The 21,065-nt window shown below is 40.5% G+C and overlaps 1 protein-coding gene across 2 annotated transcripts in view; it reads right to left on the minus strand.

Moving 5' to 3' along the window:
* The window catches only part of prkar1b (protein kinase, cAMP-dependent, regulatory, type I, beta), a 66,509-nt gene that overhangs the window by 2,392 nt on the left and 43,052 nt on the right, over positions 1-21,065 (minus strand). For both annotated transcript variants that reach the window (XM_044332266.1, XM_044332267.1), the window contains 4 exons: positions 17,458-17,616; positions 11,574-11,634; positions 8,981-9,102; positions 858-939 (listed from right to left, as the gene is read on the minus strand). In XM_044332266.1, the coding sequence (XP_044188201.1) occupies positions 858-939; positions 8,981-9,102; positions 11,574-11,634; positions 17,458-17,616 (424 nt within the window). The remainder of the gene's footprint in view (positions 1-857; positions 940-8,980; positions 9,103-11,573; positions 11,635-17,457; positions 17,617-21,065) is intronic.

The raw sequence follows: 21,065 nt of genomic DNA on the forward strand, positions 1-21,065 counted from the left end.
CCCGACTACACACTGCTTTTTGTAAGACGGCAAAAGCCAAAAAGGTTGGAAACCACTGATTTCATCTTTAACAATGTGTTGTATTTTAAAAGCTTGTTATATTATCCATCGTGTCAAATCTTCAATTGAAAAGTAACTAAAGCTGTCAAATAAATGTAGTGGAGTAGAAAGTACAATATTTCCCTCTGAAATGTAGTGGAGTGGAAGTATGAAGTATTAGAAATACTCATGTAAAGTATAAGTACCTCAAAATTGTACTTAGGTACAGTACTTGAGAAAATGTACTTAGTTACATTCCACCACTGCCTTGGACTGATGATGGCGATGGGCATTTTTCTGACATTTTGATAAAGATTAAACAATAACCCTTAATCAAGAAAAGAATCTGTATATTTATTGATCATAAAAATAATTGATAGGTTGAGATAAAATGGTTTCGTTTGGGGTATTTTTTTTTAGTATTTCGTTGCTGAAGAGATTATGTGATCATTACATACGGTAATTTTACAGCATAATTTAAGATTCCACCTTTCTCATAGTCATATTATTTACAGCTTCTTTTACAGTCTAGTTAGTTCAAACTCTGACTGGATGGAAATAACAATTATTGCAATATTAAGACAAAACACTCCTGCTACACTTCAGTGCAATTTAATCAACATTTGACCTCCTTCAGCTAAGATATAGCAACCCTGACGTGCTAGAGTTGTTATATTTGGGTTTCTTCTCGCGCAATTTACATTTTTAATGCTAAATAATAGGTATAACACAAACCAGTTGTTGTTCTGACCGATAGCTTTGTGTGTGTGGTGCCAAATCTGGAGGAGAAAAGGCTGCATTGGCCCAGAGCCACTCACCAAAGTAGTCAGAGGGTCCGAGGCGTCCAACCTCCACATATTCCTCATTGTCAGACCTGCGCTGCAGAACAGAGGCTATTCCCTGGAGACAGAAAAGAAAAGAAGGAAAGTCGGAGGAAAGAAAGAAGAGACAAGATAAAGAACAGGATAAGAGGGAGAGAAATAAAAGGAGGAGGGAGTGTGGGTGAAGAAAGGAAGGATGGAGAAAAAAAAGGGGGGGGGGGGGGGGGGTTATTTCGAATGGGGCTGAAAATCATCAGGAGGATTAAGCCAAGGAGAAATTCCTTTGCTTCATAAGAACACAGGTGCACAGGATTTAGCTCACTTTTCTGTGGGACGGACACACACTCATATATTCCAACGGAGTACATGATACAAACTCTGATTGGTTCTGCTTTATTTCCTCCAGAGTGTAATAAATACAAACATCTAAGCCAGATAGGGACTGAACCGATTCCGAAATATCCCTCAGTGTCTCCATCACATAATCCCCTTTATCAGCATTCATCCACATAATGGAAACAACTGAATTGTCCAAGACTGAGGGAGCTCCAACATAGTGTCCCTAACTGACCCCAAAACACTAACACACATTCATGTAAACTCACAAACCAAGTATGTTAACCACATCGTCCATTGTGTATTTGCAAATGCACATACACAGACAGAGTGAGAAAATCAACAGCTGATGTCTGCTGGACAGACTGACTGGACTCAATGACCAACCACGATACGCATATTATCCATCACCCACTGTGCTGTTGTGTGTGTGTATGAATGTGACTCATCTAAAAAGTATAACGGAGGAAATCGGATTTCCATTCTCCCTGCCCAACAGATGATAACAGTTTGTGTTATCATTTCTTGCAGCTGTTGACAAACTTTGTGTGTGTAAATGAGCATAATATTTGATTTTTTTCTCTTTGCATAAGAGCTACCAGAAATTGTGGCAATATACTTGATGCCATATATGCTTACACTAACATCTAATTCAATCAAATACTTGACGACATGCTTCTCAAAGCGTTGCTGTTTGTGTGTGATGGACACAGATTTGGCACGTATTTGTTTAGACAGAGGTAGAATATGTGTTTTGTCATATGTCTAGACTCTTACATGTGCTCAAGTCCAAGTGTAATTGGTAGTAGGTCAAACATGAGTAGGGGAACTTCCCAGCTTGTCTTGGACTGTGTCTTAAAACAGATTTGACCGTTCCAGCGCTCCCTCGCCATCTCTAATCCTTCTCCGCTCACTCTGTTCCTTCTACTGACCAGGCTAATAATCCTAAATATGAATATAATGAGACTTAATGAGAACCCCAAAACTGCCAGCTCCCTAATGCAGGCATACAAAGGTGTGACTGTATTTCAGTGAAAGGGATGTGTGTAATTTTGAGTTTGTGTTTGAAATTAGCTATGGAGAAGTGGGGAATACGGTGCACGAGAGAGTCACCTACAAGTCATACCTGGCCAAACTGTGCCATAATGCCATGACCTCCACACACGCTATTCAGCAGGGTGGAGTGGGGTTCCCGCATAACCACAACCACTAGAAGACAGGCCAGTAACACTGTTACTGTTGGCTGAAGCTGTTGAGAGCGTCGGGAGCCGACCGACATGTTTGCTTACTTATTTTTGTTTAAAAGTCACTCTTGATAGTTGCCTCTCAACAAAAGATGATAACTTGCATTACTTGTCAATAACAAGACATGATCACACACGTGATCAGCAGCAAGGCTGGTGTTGTTTTACTTGTGGACGAGCACAGCAATAAGCAAGATGAAGCGTTTTACAGTGTATTGATGTAGATGATTCGTGAGAGAAAATGTCTTGAAATGAGTTTTCTTACTTTTTCTTTGTCGTTTAAGGAAGTGGCAAGTATTATCAAGAGCATTATCAAAACAGACCATGACACTGCAAAACAATATGCTAATAATGCTAAAAGTGACAATTATTCACTGAAAAATGTAATTTCTGTTCAGAGACAACTGCCACAACTTTCCAGCAACTGTTGAGGATAGATGACGTCTATTATTTATTTATTTCTTTGGCTAGGCTACTCTCATTTTTGCTTTTGGTTTCCATTTTTAACAAGTAAATTCTAAATTCATATGCATTTTAAACAATATAATATTGACAATAAACCACACCTCAGATTCTGGCCTGAGGATGTATGCCACAATGGACACATTTCTGTTTTTTTTCTGACGCATTAGCACACTTTCAATTGGACTTTTTAGAAATGTCATGTACAAGGAATGTTTACACAGTATTAAAGTAATTTAGTGAGCGCTACTTGGAAAGTGTGCGTGTTTACGAGTCTGTGTGTTTTTAGCTTGATCTGATTTAGCTTGGCAGATGATGGGGCTGGTGGCCAAAATCACAATCACTTAGCAACTGCATGAAATTTGTCTGATGAGGCTGACTGAGTAAAGATTATCCAGTCCCAGTAGCTGAACTGATCACCCGGGACAGTTATCTGAACTGCCCTGAGCACGAGGCTGACAGCTGGAAACAGGTAACTTCCTGCGTGTGCTACCCTAGGTCCTAGTGCTGCTCCAGACTGCTCCTTAAACATCCTTACGAGCATGCAGCAAGAGGGGAAAAGCTGGTGTTTCATAGTTTACTTTTATGGTTGACTAAAATGCTGCTATGCTGACCAGTTTACATGGCATGCTGTATGGCATTTAAGCCACAATGTGAACACAGCATAAACTAGAAGACACTTACTAGACTACATCAAGTATTAGTGCATCACACAGAGGAAGAGTAGTTGAGTAGTTTAACAGATAGTTGAACATAATTATGGGATGAATGTTATTGCCATTCATTTTCGAAAAGGTGACCAAAGACAGGAAATACAATATAAAATTATACCAATACATTTACACCATCTCTCTATGTTTATTCTCAATCTCTTAACTCCACAGCAACAAATTTTATTGTAATGAACTACATTACACCATGATTTTGATGGTGCTCTGATTTTGTTTGTGCTTTGTGCACCATAATCAAATACGCCTCGCTCAGTAATTCTTGTGAAATTTTCCCCTGGAGAAAAATTACAATCATTCCTAATTTCTGAGCTAAATGTTTTCCATGTTGCATCTACTTTTTGTTGACTCATCCAAATGTGATGATGATCCCACTGAGGGAATGTCTGTCTGCTCATCTGCACTGTCAAACGAGCTTGCGGAAAATGAAGAGCTGATTTGCTCCACACTTTTTTTTTATAATATAATTCCTAATCTTATTCATTTCAAGTAATTCCATGTCAAAGGGTTAAAGTTCAAGTTAGGTCACAAATCGAGTCAAGTCTTTTTGATTGCGTCAAGTTAACACATCACATTCAGACACCTCTGCCTTTTAGCCTGTGGATGAAAATTCAGTAAAATCAGGTAATGGTAGTTCATCCTCACGCCATCCTCCCTGCTAATGCATTCACTCCCATCTCTTCTAGTCATCAATCTAAACAAGTCAATATGTTGTCTCATATTTGTCCTTTGACCCCCCACAAAGGTAATCACACTGAAGGGATCTAAAGGGTCCCTGTGGGTCAGACAGAAGAGGAATCCTCATCGACAATACATTGCCTGTTGCTGTAACCTACGTGTATGTGCTGACATGCAATTTAGCAAATGGAGCTGCTTTTATATACGGAAGAGAAATGCTGTTAATGAATGAAGTCATTTTTGTCTGACTGCAAGCATACAGTCAAAAAAAAAACAGTGAAAAAAGAGGCTGTCGTGTGTATGCAAGAGAATAAATCTTGCGGGAAAAGCTGTTGTCCTCCAGTATGTTCAGTAAATGATCTGTGTGTGTATGCGTGTGTGTTGGTGTTTGAGTGAGAAGGTGCAGACGCTGCTGGTACTGGGTGGCCTTGTGAACAGGCTACTCAGGATATCACCTTTCTTCCTCCATCTCTTCTTGTGCCTCTATCCCTTTCTCTTTCTGTGTCTGTTGTTGATCCAGCGGTCGATACTTCCCATGTTGCAAGATTTTACGTTTCGACATGTCAACAGGAGCCTACTGGCTATGCTCTGCATGCGGTGTGTGTGTTTTTCAGGTATGATTATGGCAGATAGGAGTGTTATCTGGTCAGCGATTCCTGCTAATATGAGGGACTCATTTACCGCTCTTCAAGCTGACTCACACTCTTCCTTTTCTCTCTCTTCCCTCCCTGCTTGTTTATTTTTTAATTCATTCATATTCTTCGGTTTGGTTTCCCTTTCTCTCTGCCTTTTCTCCTCTGCTATCTTTTGTTGTTGCCAGCCCTTCACACCCTGTGTCTGGCAGCGTGGTGAGGAGGATCTCTGATGTTTATAAAAGAAATATCTGGAGCAGAGCGCTGCCCCTGGGGTGGTACAGTATGAGATGGTTATCTGGACCACACTGGATGAGGCCTGTTCACAAATTAACTACTGTACTTGACGGCGCTGCACTGTCTCACTCTCTTTGTTTGGACATGACTGGAAAGGAGAGGAATCAACTGGTTGTAAACACAGAGGATTCAATGTCCCACCCCCCTCATTCTCTCCCCATTCACATATTTTATACCACTTCTGCACTCAAACTTCACAGTTTTTTATTTTCTAATCTGCTATACCCATCCTCTCTCATATTTTCTGCCATGTTTAAAATTGTTACTGAAGTTCTGATATGATCAGACAGTAGGGAATTCAAAGATGCAAAAAATTAACTTTTCCACCATTCATATTTACATAAAATTGTTGCTGCCATAACTTCCTATCAAGTTATGGCAGCAATCCAAGCAATCCCCAGCAGAATCCCATTGGATGCACGATGGAGAGGCCACCATATTTGGAGTCAATTCCAATTTCCATTGGAAATAAAGGCCTTGCTCGGCTCAGTATGTATGTATGTATGTATGTATATACTATACTAATCATTTAAAGATTAAAAATGAATAAAAGGCACATAATGACTTATTACGGACAGTGTGTTTACGGATAAGTAAAAAAAAAGAAATGTACCTATAGAGCAGCATATTTTACACACCTTTTCAACACCATGTTTAAAAACTGTCCCTGAAATCCGCCTCTCTGATGTGCAAGAAGTCTCTTAATCCCTCCCTCACCCTTATTTATATACATAATTTCAGGTGACAGTGAGAGCACAGATGACAGGGTGCTGAGCTCGGGTCTATGAGCATGAGGGAGACTGTTTGTGTGCATGTGCGGCCCTGAAGAACGGAGGGAATGGAGGAAGTAGGAGAAGGAGGGGATTCGAGGGAAGGTGAGGCTGATCCTCCACGGCCCTGGAGTTCTGTAAAGGCTTGTTTGTACAGTGCAAGAAAAAAAATGTAAACATGTCACTTTTCATTAGGACCCTATTCCTCCCTGTAGGCAAAGAAAGTGATGTCTCTATATCTCTCTTTTGTTAATCCTCCCCATCAGCAGCATGTAATTTGTGATTGTGGGGTTTGTCTTTGGCTGATGCACCAAAACCACAGAAACAACAAAAGTAAGTGAGAGGAGACATAAGAAGAGGGAGGAGGAGTGAGAATGAGAGTAATGGCAGGGTTTTGACTGAACAAAGCGCTGCAATCTCAGCCTGAATTAATCAAAAGAAATAAAGGTGTGCACATGAAGAAAAAGAAACACAAGAGCGGAGGATAGAGGATAGAGGGGAGACTGATCTTACTGAAGAACAAACTCTCATAAAATCCCTCTCTCCCTCCTTACTTGTGGTCCTTTTTGAATCGACCATCTCTCTACCCATACGTCCCTCCCTGCCCTCTTTGACTCATCCCTCTCTCTCTCTCGTCTCCCTCCCGGGAGGCTGGGTCTCCTGACCCCGTGTGAAAGTCAGCAACACACATTCCACCACAGTCCCTCCTGCTCTGGGAAAGTCAGGCACTGCTGCATGAGAGACGGACAGAGAGAGAGAGAGAGAGAGAGAGAGAGAGAGAGAGAAAGCGAGGAAGGGGGGGACTGAGAGAGGGAGCTTAGAGGAAAATGGAAGATAGACAGGAGAAAGGGAAAAGGGATTAAAGAAAGAGACAAATCCTGCTGTTGGGTGATGGAATTAAAAAAGGGAGCAGCAGTGAAGTAAAAGAAAAAAAAGGAAAATATTGTTAATGCGTGTTAAGGAAAAGTGTAAGGAAGTGGAAAAGTTGTCCCCGTTCCTTCGTGGTGAGTATGGATTCACGCTGCAATCTAAAAAAGGATGAGGCTCAAAGTGTCTGGTCTAATGTGACACACTTCCCATCTGCCTCCTCCCTCTCTCCATCCTATAATCCCCCAGATTCCTCTGCATATTTTGCCTTTCTGCTCTCTGGGATGTCTCCGATTGATGAGTCATGCATTGCTAACTGCTATATTTATGTCCTAAACCCCAATTGGGTTCATTTTTGCATAGACAAACTGGCTTTTAAGGGATTTCTGTAGCTTCAGGAGGCTTCAGTTGGAGGCTTCAAACTTGACCAACACTGCTCAGATAATGTGAGGTGAACATAAGATATATGCAAAGCAGTCTATAAATATTTGTACAGGGAGATTTTTTGTAGTACTGCTAGCACATTAGATTTGAAAGGAAGCAATAGTCTATGAGGTTAAAGTGCCAAACTTCCGCTTTAAAGTGAGACTATTTAACTTTGGAAAGACAAAATAAAACATTCATAAGCAATTGCTCTGTATAGTTTGTACAGTAGCAGCTAATTTCGCTGTTACAGCCTTCTTTTGTCTGGTATGACCATTAGCTTATGGGGGCTACTGTTACCAGTTTTTTAAGTAGATTTAGATACTGCTGTGTAAGTCACATTACTAAGTTTTAGTATTATTCTCTACTTATTTTACAGTTACAGCTTGCTTTCACCATTATTCTGTAAATGTCACTTGTGGCCACAGTGACCACTTTTTGGCAAAACATTACATTATGTCTTTCATTTGTTTCATTTGAAGGAGTCTACATTCACATAACATGAACAATGTAGGAAGATTAGCCATTTTTACACATACATTTATATTTTTACAATTTGTTTGGAATGTCTTTGCAATCAATGACATCCTGCCAACATAACTTTCCAAGTGATGCTCTCCCAGGGCTTTACTGCAACAGTTCTTGCTTGTTTCGAGGGCTCTTTTCCTTTTTTTTGCCTCCACTTTGGTTTGCAGCAAGTGAAAGAAAATGATAAGACAAGATCCACTGTAGAAGTAAACACCCTAAAACCTTTAGAGTTTAATGTCTGCTCTTTAATCATATAGTGACTTGCATTTCAAATTCAGCTTGGTAAGACAGAACTAATCTTCTTACCAATCTTTGGTAAGAAAAACAAAAATATGTCTCTGTCCAAATACTTTTAGACGATAAGGTATATATTTGAGGAGAGGTATAACATGGTGAGTGAAAGGATGGATGAGAGAGGGATGGAGGGGAGGAGCGTTGTGCTTGAGGAGCACAGGTGGAGATACATCACTCGGCACCTTTGATAAAATCCTCCTCTGGCTCAGTCGCGCCTAACCACTCCCATGCAATGTAACCAATGAACTGCTAATAAGGACTATTGATAGACATAGAATGAGATGGACAGACAATAACTGACAGACAGAGAGACAATAAGCGAGAGACAGACCAACCTTCAAGTAAGTCTAAGAATGAGAGAAGTGAGGAGGAGGAAAGGACAAAACGACAGCAGATTGCATCCCTACCTCTCCCACAAAGTGCTCTCTTGACATGACCCTGCCAAAAGCTGTGTAAGTATGGAGTTAATCAAAAGTGTGTTAGGATGACAGGCAGGGGGCCCTTCATGGAGCTGCGCCAGGGGCCCCAGCTCAACAAAGCCTCCAGTGTGAGGGGGGCTATTCCTCGCACAGGAATCGTGGTTGAGGGCCGGTGGCAGGGGAGGGTAGTCTGTCTGCTGGTGTCAATAAACTGGGATCAGTTCTGATCTCAGCAAAGAGCCCACCAACGTCTCGGCATGATGACATGTACATCAACCCTGGTGCCCAGCTGATTACACATACAGGGTCTTGGGCCCCATATGTCAACACATACAGGAAACGGGACAGTAAAGTTGCCACGAAATGTCTTACTAGTGCACCTATTACTTTTTCTACACACACACACACACACACACACACACACACACACACAAAGATTTACCTCTGTGATAATGAAAAAGTCATCACCAGGTTCTCCCTGCACCACTATCTTCTCTCCATCCTCAAACTGAACGGGCTCCAGAGCATCTGCCACAGTCAGACGTTCCCATTTATCCAAAGACTCTGTGAATAGAAAATGCACACGGCTCAGTAAGGGGTGTTAATTTACAATGATCAAGGCAATCTTATATACTGTTCAAAAGTGCAAACTCAGTGTGTTTGTGTGTTTCATGGTCTGAGAAGATGTCTCTTGCTCTAGTCCAGTAAACTGGTGGGAACAATAAATCCCACCTCAGGCTAATCCAGTCATTCACCAAAGACCATTACATCCCAGATCCCCTCCCACCTCCCCTCCTCTCATGGAGCCTCACAGAGTTAAACACCTTGAAACTAACCTGTAATCTGTAAGCCCTCTGTTCTACTGATTCTGGGGTGTGCTGACAGAGAGCTGTCTTCTTTGAGGTTAATTCAAATCTGACCATCCCATAACAGAAAGATCAAAGGTTTTATCCCCAAGAAAGTCAAGTATCCTTGAGAGAGACACTCGCTCAAGGTAAATTGCTGTAGATAAGAGTATCTGCTTGTACAACATGCACAGAACTGTGTTCTAAGGAATACAATGGGCAGTGCAAGCCTATATATGTGGATTGAATAAGAATAATGTTTGCTCAGTGGCTGACGTAAGCAGTGTTTAAATTGAATATTTCCCTTCTGTTGTTGTAAAATGTGATTCAATTATACTCCATGCATAGGACTTATAATTTAATGAGTTTATATTACCAATGATTACATTAAGATGACATTATTTTAAATGGAATTGAACATAATAATAAATGTAATTTAGATATAATGACTTAAGTGACTAACCTATGAAGGCTTGGAATGATCTTTATTTCTAAACATGTAGTACATTTCAAAATTCCCTGGAAACCATGTAGAGAATGGACCATTTGTGAATGAGTCCTGCCAAAACCTGAGATAGGATCTTCTATCTCTTTTCAGTTTTGTTGATCTTACAGTAAGAGCTGGTGGCGACAGCTATCTTTCCAACTGTCCAACCACATGTTCAGTGACATGGTTAGCCCAGGATATTTCTAGAAGCTGTTGGTATTCACACAGAAACCAAAAACATAGATGGTCACACATTTTTACTGGGAAAAATGTTCCAACCCAAGGAGTTTTGAGCAACTCAGAAATATTGCTATTTATAGATATAGAGATATTTATATGAGGAACGCGAGTTATCTGCAGTGAAAACACTTCAAAGCTTTAGCTTTGTCTACATATAAGGATGATTCAATGTTTTGATTTGACTAAGACGTGACTTAAAGGCGTAAAAGTACAGCGGAATCTTTTTGTCTCTGACTATTGTCTCCCGATGTACTTAGTAACTGATCCCAGTGTGTGTCTAGTTGTGTGAATGTGTAAATGTGTATGTATTTAGGATTAACTGAGGTGAAGTCTGGTGGTTTGGAGGTGTCCAGTGTCCCCTCCGGTGGGGCCGTGATGTCTGCCGGCCCCAGATGGATGTCCTCTGTCTGTCTGGCAGGCTAAAGGTAAGTTCCTATAGAAGTGATCCTTAACAGCTCGGCAGGTAACACGATACACAAATGTGCTGACTAAAGAACCTACATTTCACGCTTCGCAGAGCCTGCATCCACTTGAATCACCTTGCTACACACATACATAGTACGCACAGAGGGAATTGGCCATTGGGATGCTGAAGCTTTTGTGTGTATGTGTGCGACAAAGAACATGTCGTTTTCTCCCATTCACGCCACAACATCAAGGGCTTGTACTCAATTTCGTGGTTATCTCAAAAATCAAAGACAAACAAAAACACTACCGCCTCCTACCCCTCCTCCAATTCAAAGAGGTAGAGCAGAGAAGGAGGAAAAGCACTTCGAAGAGGGAGGCGTGTATTTGAATACAGGCCTCGACAGGGCTGTCAGAAAGGGAGTCACAGAAGAAAAGAGGTGAATGAAAAGAGAGTGGATCTCGCGGAGACGTTCTCCTAAGACCTGAATTGAGTGTATGTGTTTACTCAGCCAGCTAATAACTCTGTACAGGGGGCATGGCCTCAGTCTATACACCACACACACACGATCAAGTGGAAGGGGATGAGATGTCAGTTCCAATTGCAATTCGTTTTGAAAGTCTGAATGAATCTCATTCGCCATTCCACCAAACTCAATGGCCTATGTAGGCTGGTGTTATCCAAATTCCAGTGAGAAAGAGAGGCTTAGCTTAACTCCCGATTCTTTAATTGTCCACACAGCGACAGTGCAGAGTGTGACTGGTTTTAGTATGAACAGTGCGAGAAGATTAGGACTGTACATACAGACCTTCCTGAGCCATGGGCCTTGTGTGACAACGTGCGCCTGTGGGCTAATCTACAGTATATGTTGCCCTCGGCAGATTTAACTGCCTGCACTCTGGACTCTATGACTTGGTGTTTAAAATTAATGCGTAACATAGCATACACGTGCAAACACACTCATGCTTCAGCATATTCATAAAGCAGAAAAACAGTACAACAAAATCTGTATTATCTTCATTATGCAGTACACTTTGACACATATACACAGACTTACCAAGGATGGACACCTTGCTTAGGAACTCTTCATACATCTTTCTCTTCCTTAAAGTGCTGCCCTGTAAAAAGAAGAAAAAGAGGAGAGACATGCACCATTAGACACACTCTCTCAGTAGCGGTAGCAATGGTAAAAAAAACTGCAACAAATAAATGTCTTGTTCTTTGAATGTTTTTTTCACATACTGTCTCACTGTGCTTCTAATCTAAACCAATTCAAATAATTACCACTTTGGAGTGCTGCTACTACTGAATAATAACTCCTTGGACAAAATCTGCAATAGTTTGTTGTTACAGATTGTTACAGACCGACGGTGATTCCTTTTTTGGAAATGAATGAATACTGATATTCAAAACATTTTCTTCTCTAAATATGATTCTTTCTATTTGTTACACTTTCCTTGGTCTGTAGAAGATTTGTCACCCTCTTTCTTTTTCACTTGAACTCACATCATACTGTAACTTTTCTTTCGCCACCATGGCTGTGTTAAACAAGACTCAGGATGAACATATTTTAAGAGAAGGGAGTATGGTTCTATTCTAAAAGAATAAGTTAAAACGAAAGTGATTAGGCTGGTCGTCAGTGGCTTTACTGATGTTCTCTGGGTGTAACTGCCAACTTATCTGGTTTAGAACAATGAACAATATATGGCAACAATCACAGTATTGTATTAAAATCACAGCATCCTAAAATAATAGCATATTCTCTAAATGAGTCCATTTAAAATTACTTAACTATCAGAATTCTAGTAAACATAAAATGGGCTTATATAACAAAGTATTAGGATTTATTAATTCTAACATGCATGCAATGCATTAAAACGTATTCTCTGATCTGCAATTCTTATGACTAGTATATTCTTATACAAAACAATAAATTAACCCAAATATTATAATAAATTCAATGGCAAGTATTACAAATTAAATAAATTATTTTCTATAGGTTTACCAACTACTAACATCATGGTTTCTGTGCTAAATACAATATATCTTATCTGTATTTACAATGTAGCTTGATTCTGCACTCTATTCATATTCCATTAGCACATGAATATTTACCGTTGCTATGGCAACAGGTGACAACTGACGTTAGCATATATTAGCTAGCTTAGCTTAATCATCCAAAAAATAAATACACACAAATACCTCATAAGCCACAGCTGCACATTACTTGTTCACTGATTCACAAGTGTAATAAAAGCATATTATGTCACAAATGGTCTTGGAGGCTGAGGCTAACATTTAACAAATACCAGTACCAATAAATTACATTATAAAATATGGAAACATGAAGTTAACAATTAAAACTGCAGTATAGTGTAATCTGTCGTTAATGGTATAGACGCAGTTCATGAGGTCATGCCTGTGGAGGTGTGTATGAGCTGTGTGGTAATGTTCATGGCATGTGTGTATCTGTGTGTGTGTGGCCCACCCCACCCACCAGGCAGGGGACTTTCCCCTCTCTGCCTCTGCCATGAACATCAGGTGCTTCCTGACAAGTCTAGACCCAAAGGACCCCCTTCCCTAACTGCATTTCTCTTTCTTCCCCTCCGTCATCGCATAGAACCACTCAGCAAGAGCGGGAACATAAAGAGAAAAAGAGAGAGTGAGGAGAAACAATCTTGTCCGCCCTGTGTCTGCCTTTGCATATGGAAATGATATATTGAGGCTTGGGGTGTCTTTATTGCATAAGTGCCTGAGTTCCGCTGCTGCCTCTAATTTCATATAATTTCACATTTTGTCTTAAAAGGGGAGAAAATGTTCCCAAGTGAGCCAACGTCAAACTCAAAATCGTAAACAACTTGATTAAAGGAATTCTAGTCTGCATTGCCTCCCTCCTGGATAAATGATTCAAGTGTGTATGTGTGTGTGTGTGTGTGTGTGTGTGTGTATGTGGTGTCAGTGTGTGTGCGTGGAGCACATGCAGTCTGTTTTTAGTTTTGCCACTTATGTTTCGTTGCTGTCTCTGCAGAGATGAAACTTCATGCTCATTAAGCAAGCAAATACAAACACTCACACATGTATATTCTACCTCTAACACAATCTCACACGCACCTACCAACACACACATGCGGTCAGTCTTCCACAGCGGCTTGAGATGTTGAGTTGCTCTCCTGATTTCATAGCCTCCCCATAGAGCTCTTCAGCTTAAAGGCTTCCCATGCACACATAACATTACACTACACAGCAGGTCTGATTTATGCGACTTGAGGAAGAAGGGCCGGGTGGGCCAAACTAATGTCAGTAACATAGGGGTTTACTGGAGTGGATGAAATAAAAATGTATACTTTCATAATGTTCTGATTCTAATTTTTCAAGTTATTTTTTTTTTTTACTGCACATCTTCTTTGTCTTTGCATTCTTTTTATTTGCATCTTTCCTTATTTTTATCTTTCATGTCGACTTGGGAGGGCATGAGCACATGTTTCATGTATAAAACTCCCCTAATGTGTTCTCTCCTCCCGTGGTTAAAGATGAGCCAGCCTCTGTCTGCTCGCTGTCTTTGAGGTAGAGTCATCAAAGAGTTGAGGTGTGGAGCAAAGCCAGGCTAAACCAACTGCACCTTACTCCCCATCCCCATCACCTTCATCTCCGTCCAATGCGAAACACACACCCCCCCCCAACTCCATATTTCTTGGTATCATCCTTTCTTGTCTCCTTTCGTCTTGTGTTCTGTTTGTTGACAGTGGTCTGTCAGTTTGTTAATGGCTTTGTCTGTAGCCGTGTGTGGTTAAATACCATGATGACACAACAAGGTGGGTATTGTATGACTGGCGGCAACACAATGGAGAGAGTGTATTTATCACAGGGAATGGTATTTATATTATATTTTATTATTATAAATGCACTCCTAGATAAGGAAAAGGAGGAGGCAGCAAAGTGAGGTGGTTTTTGAAGAATTTCTTGGCTCAAATCAATGAAATCTTCTTATTCTATATAAACTGTGTCATCAGCATGCTCAGTGGTTGAAAGTGCTTCAAGACCAGTTTTCATGATGCTGATTATGACATGTGGTTAAGGTACTGCCCAAAGGTGGTGTCATCTTCAAGGAGACACATTAAGGATGATTAATCCCACAAATTCCTGATAAAATCTGCTCTTATTTCCCAGCAGAAATAGCTGTGGGGACCAAGCATTATTAGCATGTGAGTGCTAATAATAGTGTTGCTGCGTGCACCTGTGCATTAGGGTCCTATAGAATATTGTATGTACTAAAACTAAAGAGTCTTTCTCCAAACCTAATTTCTTCCATGCAACTGTCATAGATGTCGTCAAACAACTGCTGTTATTACAGTTATACAACTAGATCAACTTTCCACTCACTTTTCAATACTTTTACTTTTAGATAAAGTAAACAAAGTGGAGCGCAAAATCTGTAAATGAAAACTACGCAGTGGCTTAAATTAATATGCAGATTGCAAAGCAGTGTTCAATGACTTGAGTATTGATTGCATAAGATCATAACTTAACATCCAATAACAATGCTCCAATCTCTCAAACAACTAAACAATACACTGAGATGGCTGCATGTCATGAATATTCCTTTCCTGCCACTGCGGCAATAATAGCATCAGGTCAGCTGCGTACAGGTGGTAAGACGCTGGTTTGTGAACTTCACTTTGATCAATTGAAATTAGTATTGACTTTCCTTTTTATGCGTGTCATTTTGTTTTCGATGCACATCATGGTTGATAACCATGGCTCGTCAATGGTTATATAGCCAGCAAAAGTTGACAACTTTTCAGGCATGTGGTGGCTAGAGACATGTTTCTTGAAATACAATTAATCAGAGTTTATCAACCTATTTACTTGACTATAACTGTACAAATGTAAGACAATTCAGTCACATTAAACTCATCATTGACTATCTGGAGGTGCACCAGAGAGGCAGGACACGGTAGAAGCAGATGTGCAAACAATGAAAATGATGGTAGCAGCAACACACCTTCCTGAGCTGCTAACTATCTAGCTGCAGAAGCAGAGACTCAGCATAGTTTTACTGGGGAAACACACACACACACACACACACACACACAGAATGCTCATTGTGTTTTGGCCTGAGACGTTGCCAGAATACCATACTTTATAAAAACAGCTTAACAAATCATTGACAGCAATAATTAACTACAGGTTCACATAATTGAATTCTGCTTCACCCCGTCTCCCCTCCTGCTGCTGCTGCTGGAAGGAATGCAGGAATGAGAACAGGAGAGAGAGAGAGAGAGAGAGAGAGAGGGAGAGAATCCTCTCAAAGAAAGGTTACCAGGGCAAATTGTGCCCTCAGTTAAACTATGTGCTTAAGAGGTGACCTGAGTGCTGGGCAAAGCCAGTGCCAACTTTACACTGAGCTGAAAGGTCTAAACACAGATCTGCTTCCATCTCTGTGGGTTCAAACTGTTTGACACTGTTTTCAGCGATGCACTTAGGGGAATGGAAGGTTAATTGGAGGCTATCTAATGTATTTAGAGAAAGTTTTTAGGAACATTTGAGGAAGTATTTAGTTTGGCATGGAGATTCATACACACACACACACACACAAACATATATACACACACACATACATGCAGCAATTAATCATTATAACAGCACCCAAAATGTGTGTGTATGTGAATCTGTATGACAGATAGGGCAGAGCACCTTGTGTTTCCAGTTTAAACATTTAGACATTCCTACTAGATAAGCTCCTAGAGGGGGAAGTGTGTGTTGAGGCATTAGAGTTGACTCCACAGCCCTCCATTACTCCCTCCCTCTATCTCTCTTTTTCCTTCCTTCGTCTAGAAACAGATTAAGAGAAACATTAAAAAGGGAGGATACACTCATGTGTGAGTCTATGTATGTGGGGGTGTGTTCGTGTGTGTGTGTGTGTGTATTTTGAGTATAAAAATGAAAGTAATGGTTTTAAGTGTTTAAGGATTCTTAAGTGGTTGAGTGGGAGACAGTATTGCAAGTGAAGGACCACAAATGATTAGAGTGTAGATAGTGTATTACAGTACATTTTTGTTGTGCGTACATCACACTTATTTGTATATTGTGTCACAGTGTCAGCATTTTTTCTTTTTTAAAAGTTTTTTATAGAATAATAGGAAGAGTACGGAGTTTAACTGTTCCAAGTGTCCTTCTAGGAGGAAAGAAGGGTTTTCCTAATCACATATTTTGTCCAAACAAAGAAACTAGGAGGTTGTGATACAGAAGCCAAAATAACACATTACAAAATTATCAGTGTAGGGTGACTGTTCAAGTTCTTTTTTTTACTGTGAATATTTGAGTTGTGTAACTGACATTTTTTCCGTATCTGTGGTGTAATGATAGAAAAATTAGGATTGCAAGTGACTGTTTCTACAGACAATTCAGTTTTGTTTACTTGTCTGATGCTACCCAAATAACTTAAGGTAATGCCCATTTATAAATAAATAAATTATATAATATCAATACATTTATTTATAAAATCTTCAAAATGGAGATTAGTGTTACATAGTGACACTTTTAATTATTTTAAGTAAGTGTGAAACGTAGCAAACAAAATAAAACTGCCATTACATTTTTTGCCTTTAGGCATTTAGGTGACAACAGTCACATGGCTACTACATCTGCAGGTATAAACTGCTAATACTACTCTTCTTAATTATTTGTGGTGCACACACCATCAGGTAATTTTGCGCGTGTTATTACAATCATTTATGGAGCGTCTTCTCTTAGAACAGGGCAAGCAAATTATTATACACATTGTAACGAACATCTGACAGCACCAGAAATATTTTTGACTAGAAATAATGGCTACCCAACCAGGTCGCTGTAGAGCAAGTAGCCTGTGGTGCATGTGCATAAAGTTTACACTGAACCCGGAGTGTAGTGAAGTTGTATTAGTCAGTGTGTTAAATTCATACCATGAGGATGCGCCGGTAGCTGTCTCGGTCGATTCCCCACAGTTTAAGATCAGTCTTGGCCTTCACTGTGGCAGCTCTGGGTGTCCCATAGATCAGGGCCAGCTCTCCAAAACTGCCTCCTTCTCCAATGCTGGTCACCCACTCCCCATTCACATAAACCTGCAGAAAGAGCAAGAAACACAGTAAGAGAGAGGATGTTACAGAAGTTTCAATGCTTCTGAAGAATTAAATTTTTTCTGTCTTTTCAGCCTCTCTATTCACCTTGAAACACCTTCTCCTCCCCTTCTTCTCCCCCTCCTCAGTTTCCGGGCTATTTGATATGCTCACTAGGCTTGTCACTAAGTATTTGATCCCAACTAAGCCCTCAGATGAGACCCTCTAAAAGGTCCTCTATCCCTCCTATCTCTCCATCCATCCCTTTTATTTCCTCTGTCTTGTCTTGGTAGAGCCTTCCCTTTGATTTGGGAGTGATGGAGGACAGGGGCCGTGGTAGACTTTGTGGGTATACTCTCAGATCTAAAACACATACATGCACTCTCACATGCTTGGTTACTTACAAGCACGCACACACACATACACGCACACAGCTCTATTTAGGCCAGCGACTTTAGCTCTACGGACAATACAACCTCATTGAGACACATTCAGTCTGTCTCTGGGGCCGTTATAGTTTCACCTGTCGACACACTATCCACTATCTTGTTGACTTAATAACACAGAAAGAAAGAGAGAGAGAGAGAGAGAGAGAGAAAGAGAGAGAGGGAGCGAGGTTTTATCCCTCCAGTGGCTGTTGTGAATTGCTAGAATTGTTGCGAGCTATTATCCAAGGCTCAGAGTAGACCACAGGGGACTCATCCTTCACCATAAACCGGGATAGCTTCAAAGAAGTGCTGGCTATGGTTATGTCAAGCTTAGAAGTACAATCATTATGAATGTTGCAAAAGTGTTGCATCAGAGCAAACAGGTTGTAGTATTTTTTTCAGCTGTTTCCTGATTCAGTCCTCAAGTATCTCCTGTCTTTGTTCAGTCTTCATTGTTTTATGTGTGATCCCACATGGTTAACACTTTCATGCTACTATATGCCTGGTAAGGTAGAGTTGTTACAAACTAATAATCAGCAGTAAATCCTAACCAGATCAGGTATGCATGAGTAAAGCTGCAGACTCTGCAGAAAAGGTGGTACATAAGGACTGAATTTGGAAATGCTTCTGCTGTATTGAGTTAGCACTGTGCAGAAGGTAAAATGGAGTTCATGATAAATAAAATTGAAACAATGCAAGTCTTGAACAATATATGCTATCTTGCAGCTGTCACTGAATTTTAAATATGTGATTATGTCTACAGTAAACTGTGAGTGTCTGGTGGTAATTAAGAAGCAACAAATCATGAGTACTGGAAGGTGGACGAGCATGCAGTGTCACTGTGTATTTCTGTTTGTAGTTACTTGAAGTGTGTGTGAGAGAGCGTCTGTCTCTATTCGTTGTCTTTTTGGAGGCAATTATTTAGTTTTGTTCCCAAATGCCATATCCACTTCAAAAAATAATAATGAAATAGAGCCAATTCTTACAAAATCATTACTTGCACTATGGTAACAGTAGTAAAGTGAATTATCACAAAGTGACAGATTTAACCATGATTTAAAGATAATTAATATTTAATTACAACTGGCATCTTTTTCCAACAAGATCATCTCACATTTTGGAATGAAAGCATTAATTTCCCTCGTTTTGCACCCATATAAACACACACCAACGTCTGTAAGTGAATACATTTGTATGCAGACATGGAGGGGTGTTTACATCAGTGGCAGTGGTTGTCAGCTTTCAGGCAGTTTGTGGGATGCCAACAGATTTACACCCCTGTCTAATGAGAGACATCTCCACACTTTAATAACCTCGTCACTGAGCTTGAAGTAGTTTAGAGCCTGAGCTGTGGGTGGGAGGCAGCGGCTGTCTGTAAAGATAGAGGGATAGATGGTGCGGTGAGGTGAAGGAGACACAGACAAGCATGGAGTGTTCTTCACCCAACTTGGGTGACATGGTTTTTGGCCAGATGCCAAAGATTCACCAGTGACAGACAGGGAGAGGTTGAAGTTCCAGCCCGGAGGGGACCACCTCCAGTTGAACATACTGGAGTAGACAATAAAGAAAAATGCTAGACTGAGCACCAGGCCAACTGTGGATTTAACATGAAGTTGGGTCAGAGTCAGAAATAGCTACTCCTGAGATCCAACTGGACCAAGTGTTTGAGCAGACTGACCGACATACCTAAAAAGATGCAAGCCAATGACAAACAGATAAGAGGTGTGAATAAAACTGCAATGTTTCCCACTAAAGAGCCTCTACCGTGTGACTCTAAAGCTGAAAACACACCACTGGCGCAGCTCCGTGGTGCGTCATATGACATGCATCAAGTGCTGCCCCTAGCCCCAACAGGAAGCGTTGTGCTGCAGGGCATCAATCAGTACAGCGTGAGACAATGAAATGCCATGGATGAGTTGCCCATTGTAGTTGTGTACTTTTGATTGCTGACTTGAAAAAATTATAATCTGAGCAGTGAGATTATGTTTTGAAAGCAGCAGATCAACCAACAATATTAATTTTTGCCTTTTAGATACAGGCACAAGTGAAATAGTTAAAATTAAAGTGAAAAGCAAACAACAAACTAGTAAATAATGTCTGTAGCTGGGCCAAAATTTTAGTGAAGTACAAAACAGCTTTTTCTCTGGAAAAAAATGTGTTTTTTCAGGAAAGGCGATACTCAAAATAGGACAGTGGCGTGAGGTGTCACAGTGCAGCGTGTCGACATGCCTCGCCACCATTGGTATGGGGGTTGTACATAGGAAATAATGGTGGTGGTGTGTTCTGGTCTTAAGAGTATCATACATTGAATCACAGATGTTAAACAAGACCTTACACTAAAGATGGCTGAGGCAAAGAGGGAAAACAATAGTTGAAGGAAAAAGCAGAGAATATCTGTACACTGGATTATAGCTCCATACTGTTTCATCAGGCCTGATGAATATTGTTGCTTGTTCAATCTAATAAACTTGCAGAACTATAATCAAATATGCAGATATTTTCTGCTTTTTACTTTACTGAATTTCCTATCTTGCAACTTGACTAAATATAGGATTGTGTGTGCACTTAACTACCCTTCTGTAAAAACATCAGGGCCTATCACTGTTTCACCAGAATCTAGCAAGAACTTATCTAATCACATTTGACAAGGCATCACCCGAAACCATGCAAGTCAATGCAACAACATTGGTTTAAGTTGGTTTTACACGGCCTTTCTATCAAGGCACCGTCTCTACATGCAGTATTTATATGCTCCTTTATTTCTGTCTCTCAGGTGGGTTGACTTTGTCGCGTCACGCTCAGCAAAGCTTGCCAACCTGCTTCTCCCCTCTTGGCCACTCTCAGTCGGCACTAACCGCTGTAAGCCGATAAGTTCATTTCCTGTTTAACTTTCCGTCAGCTCCTGTTTTATCTCCCCACTTAACTTTATCGCTCCGTGTCAGGCTCGCTAAGACAAAAGACGTTCTCAGTTGTCTGCTTCACAGAGTGCAGGAGTCTATAGCGCCGTGTTCAGATTGTCATCCGAGT

This window comes from Thunnus albacares, chromosome 17 (assembly GCF_914725855.1).
Source record: "Thunnus albacares chromosome 17, fThuAlb1.1, whole genome shotgun sequence".
Taxonomy (NCBI): Eukaryota; Metazoa; Chordata; class Actinopteri; order Scombriformes; family Scombridae; genus Thunnus; species Thunnus albacares.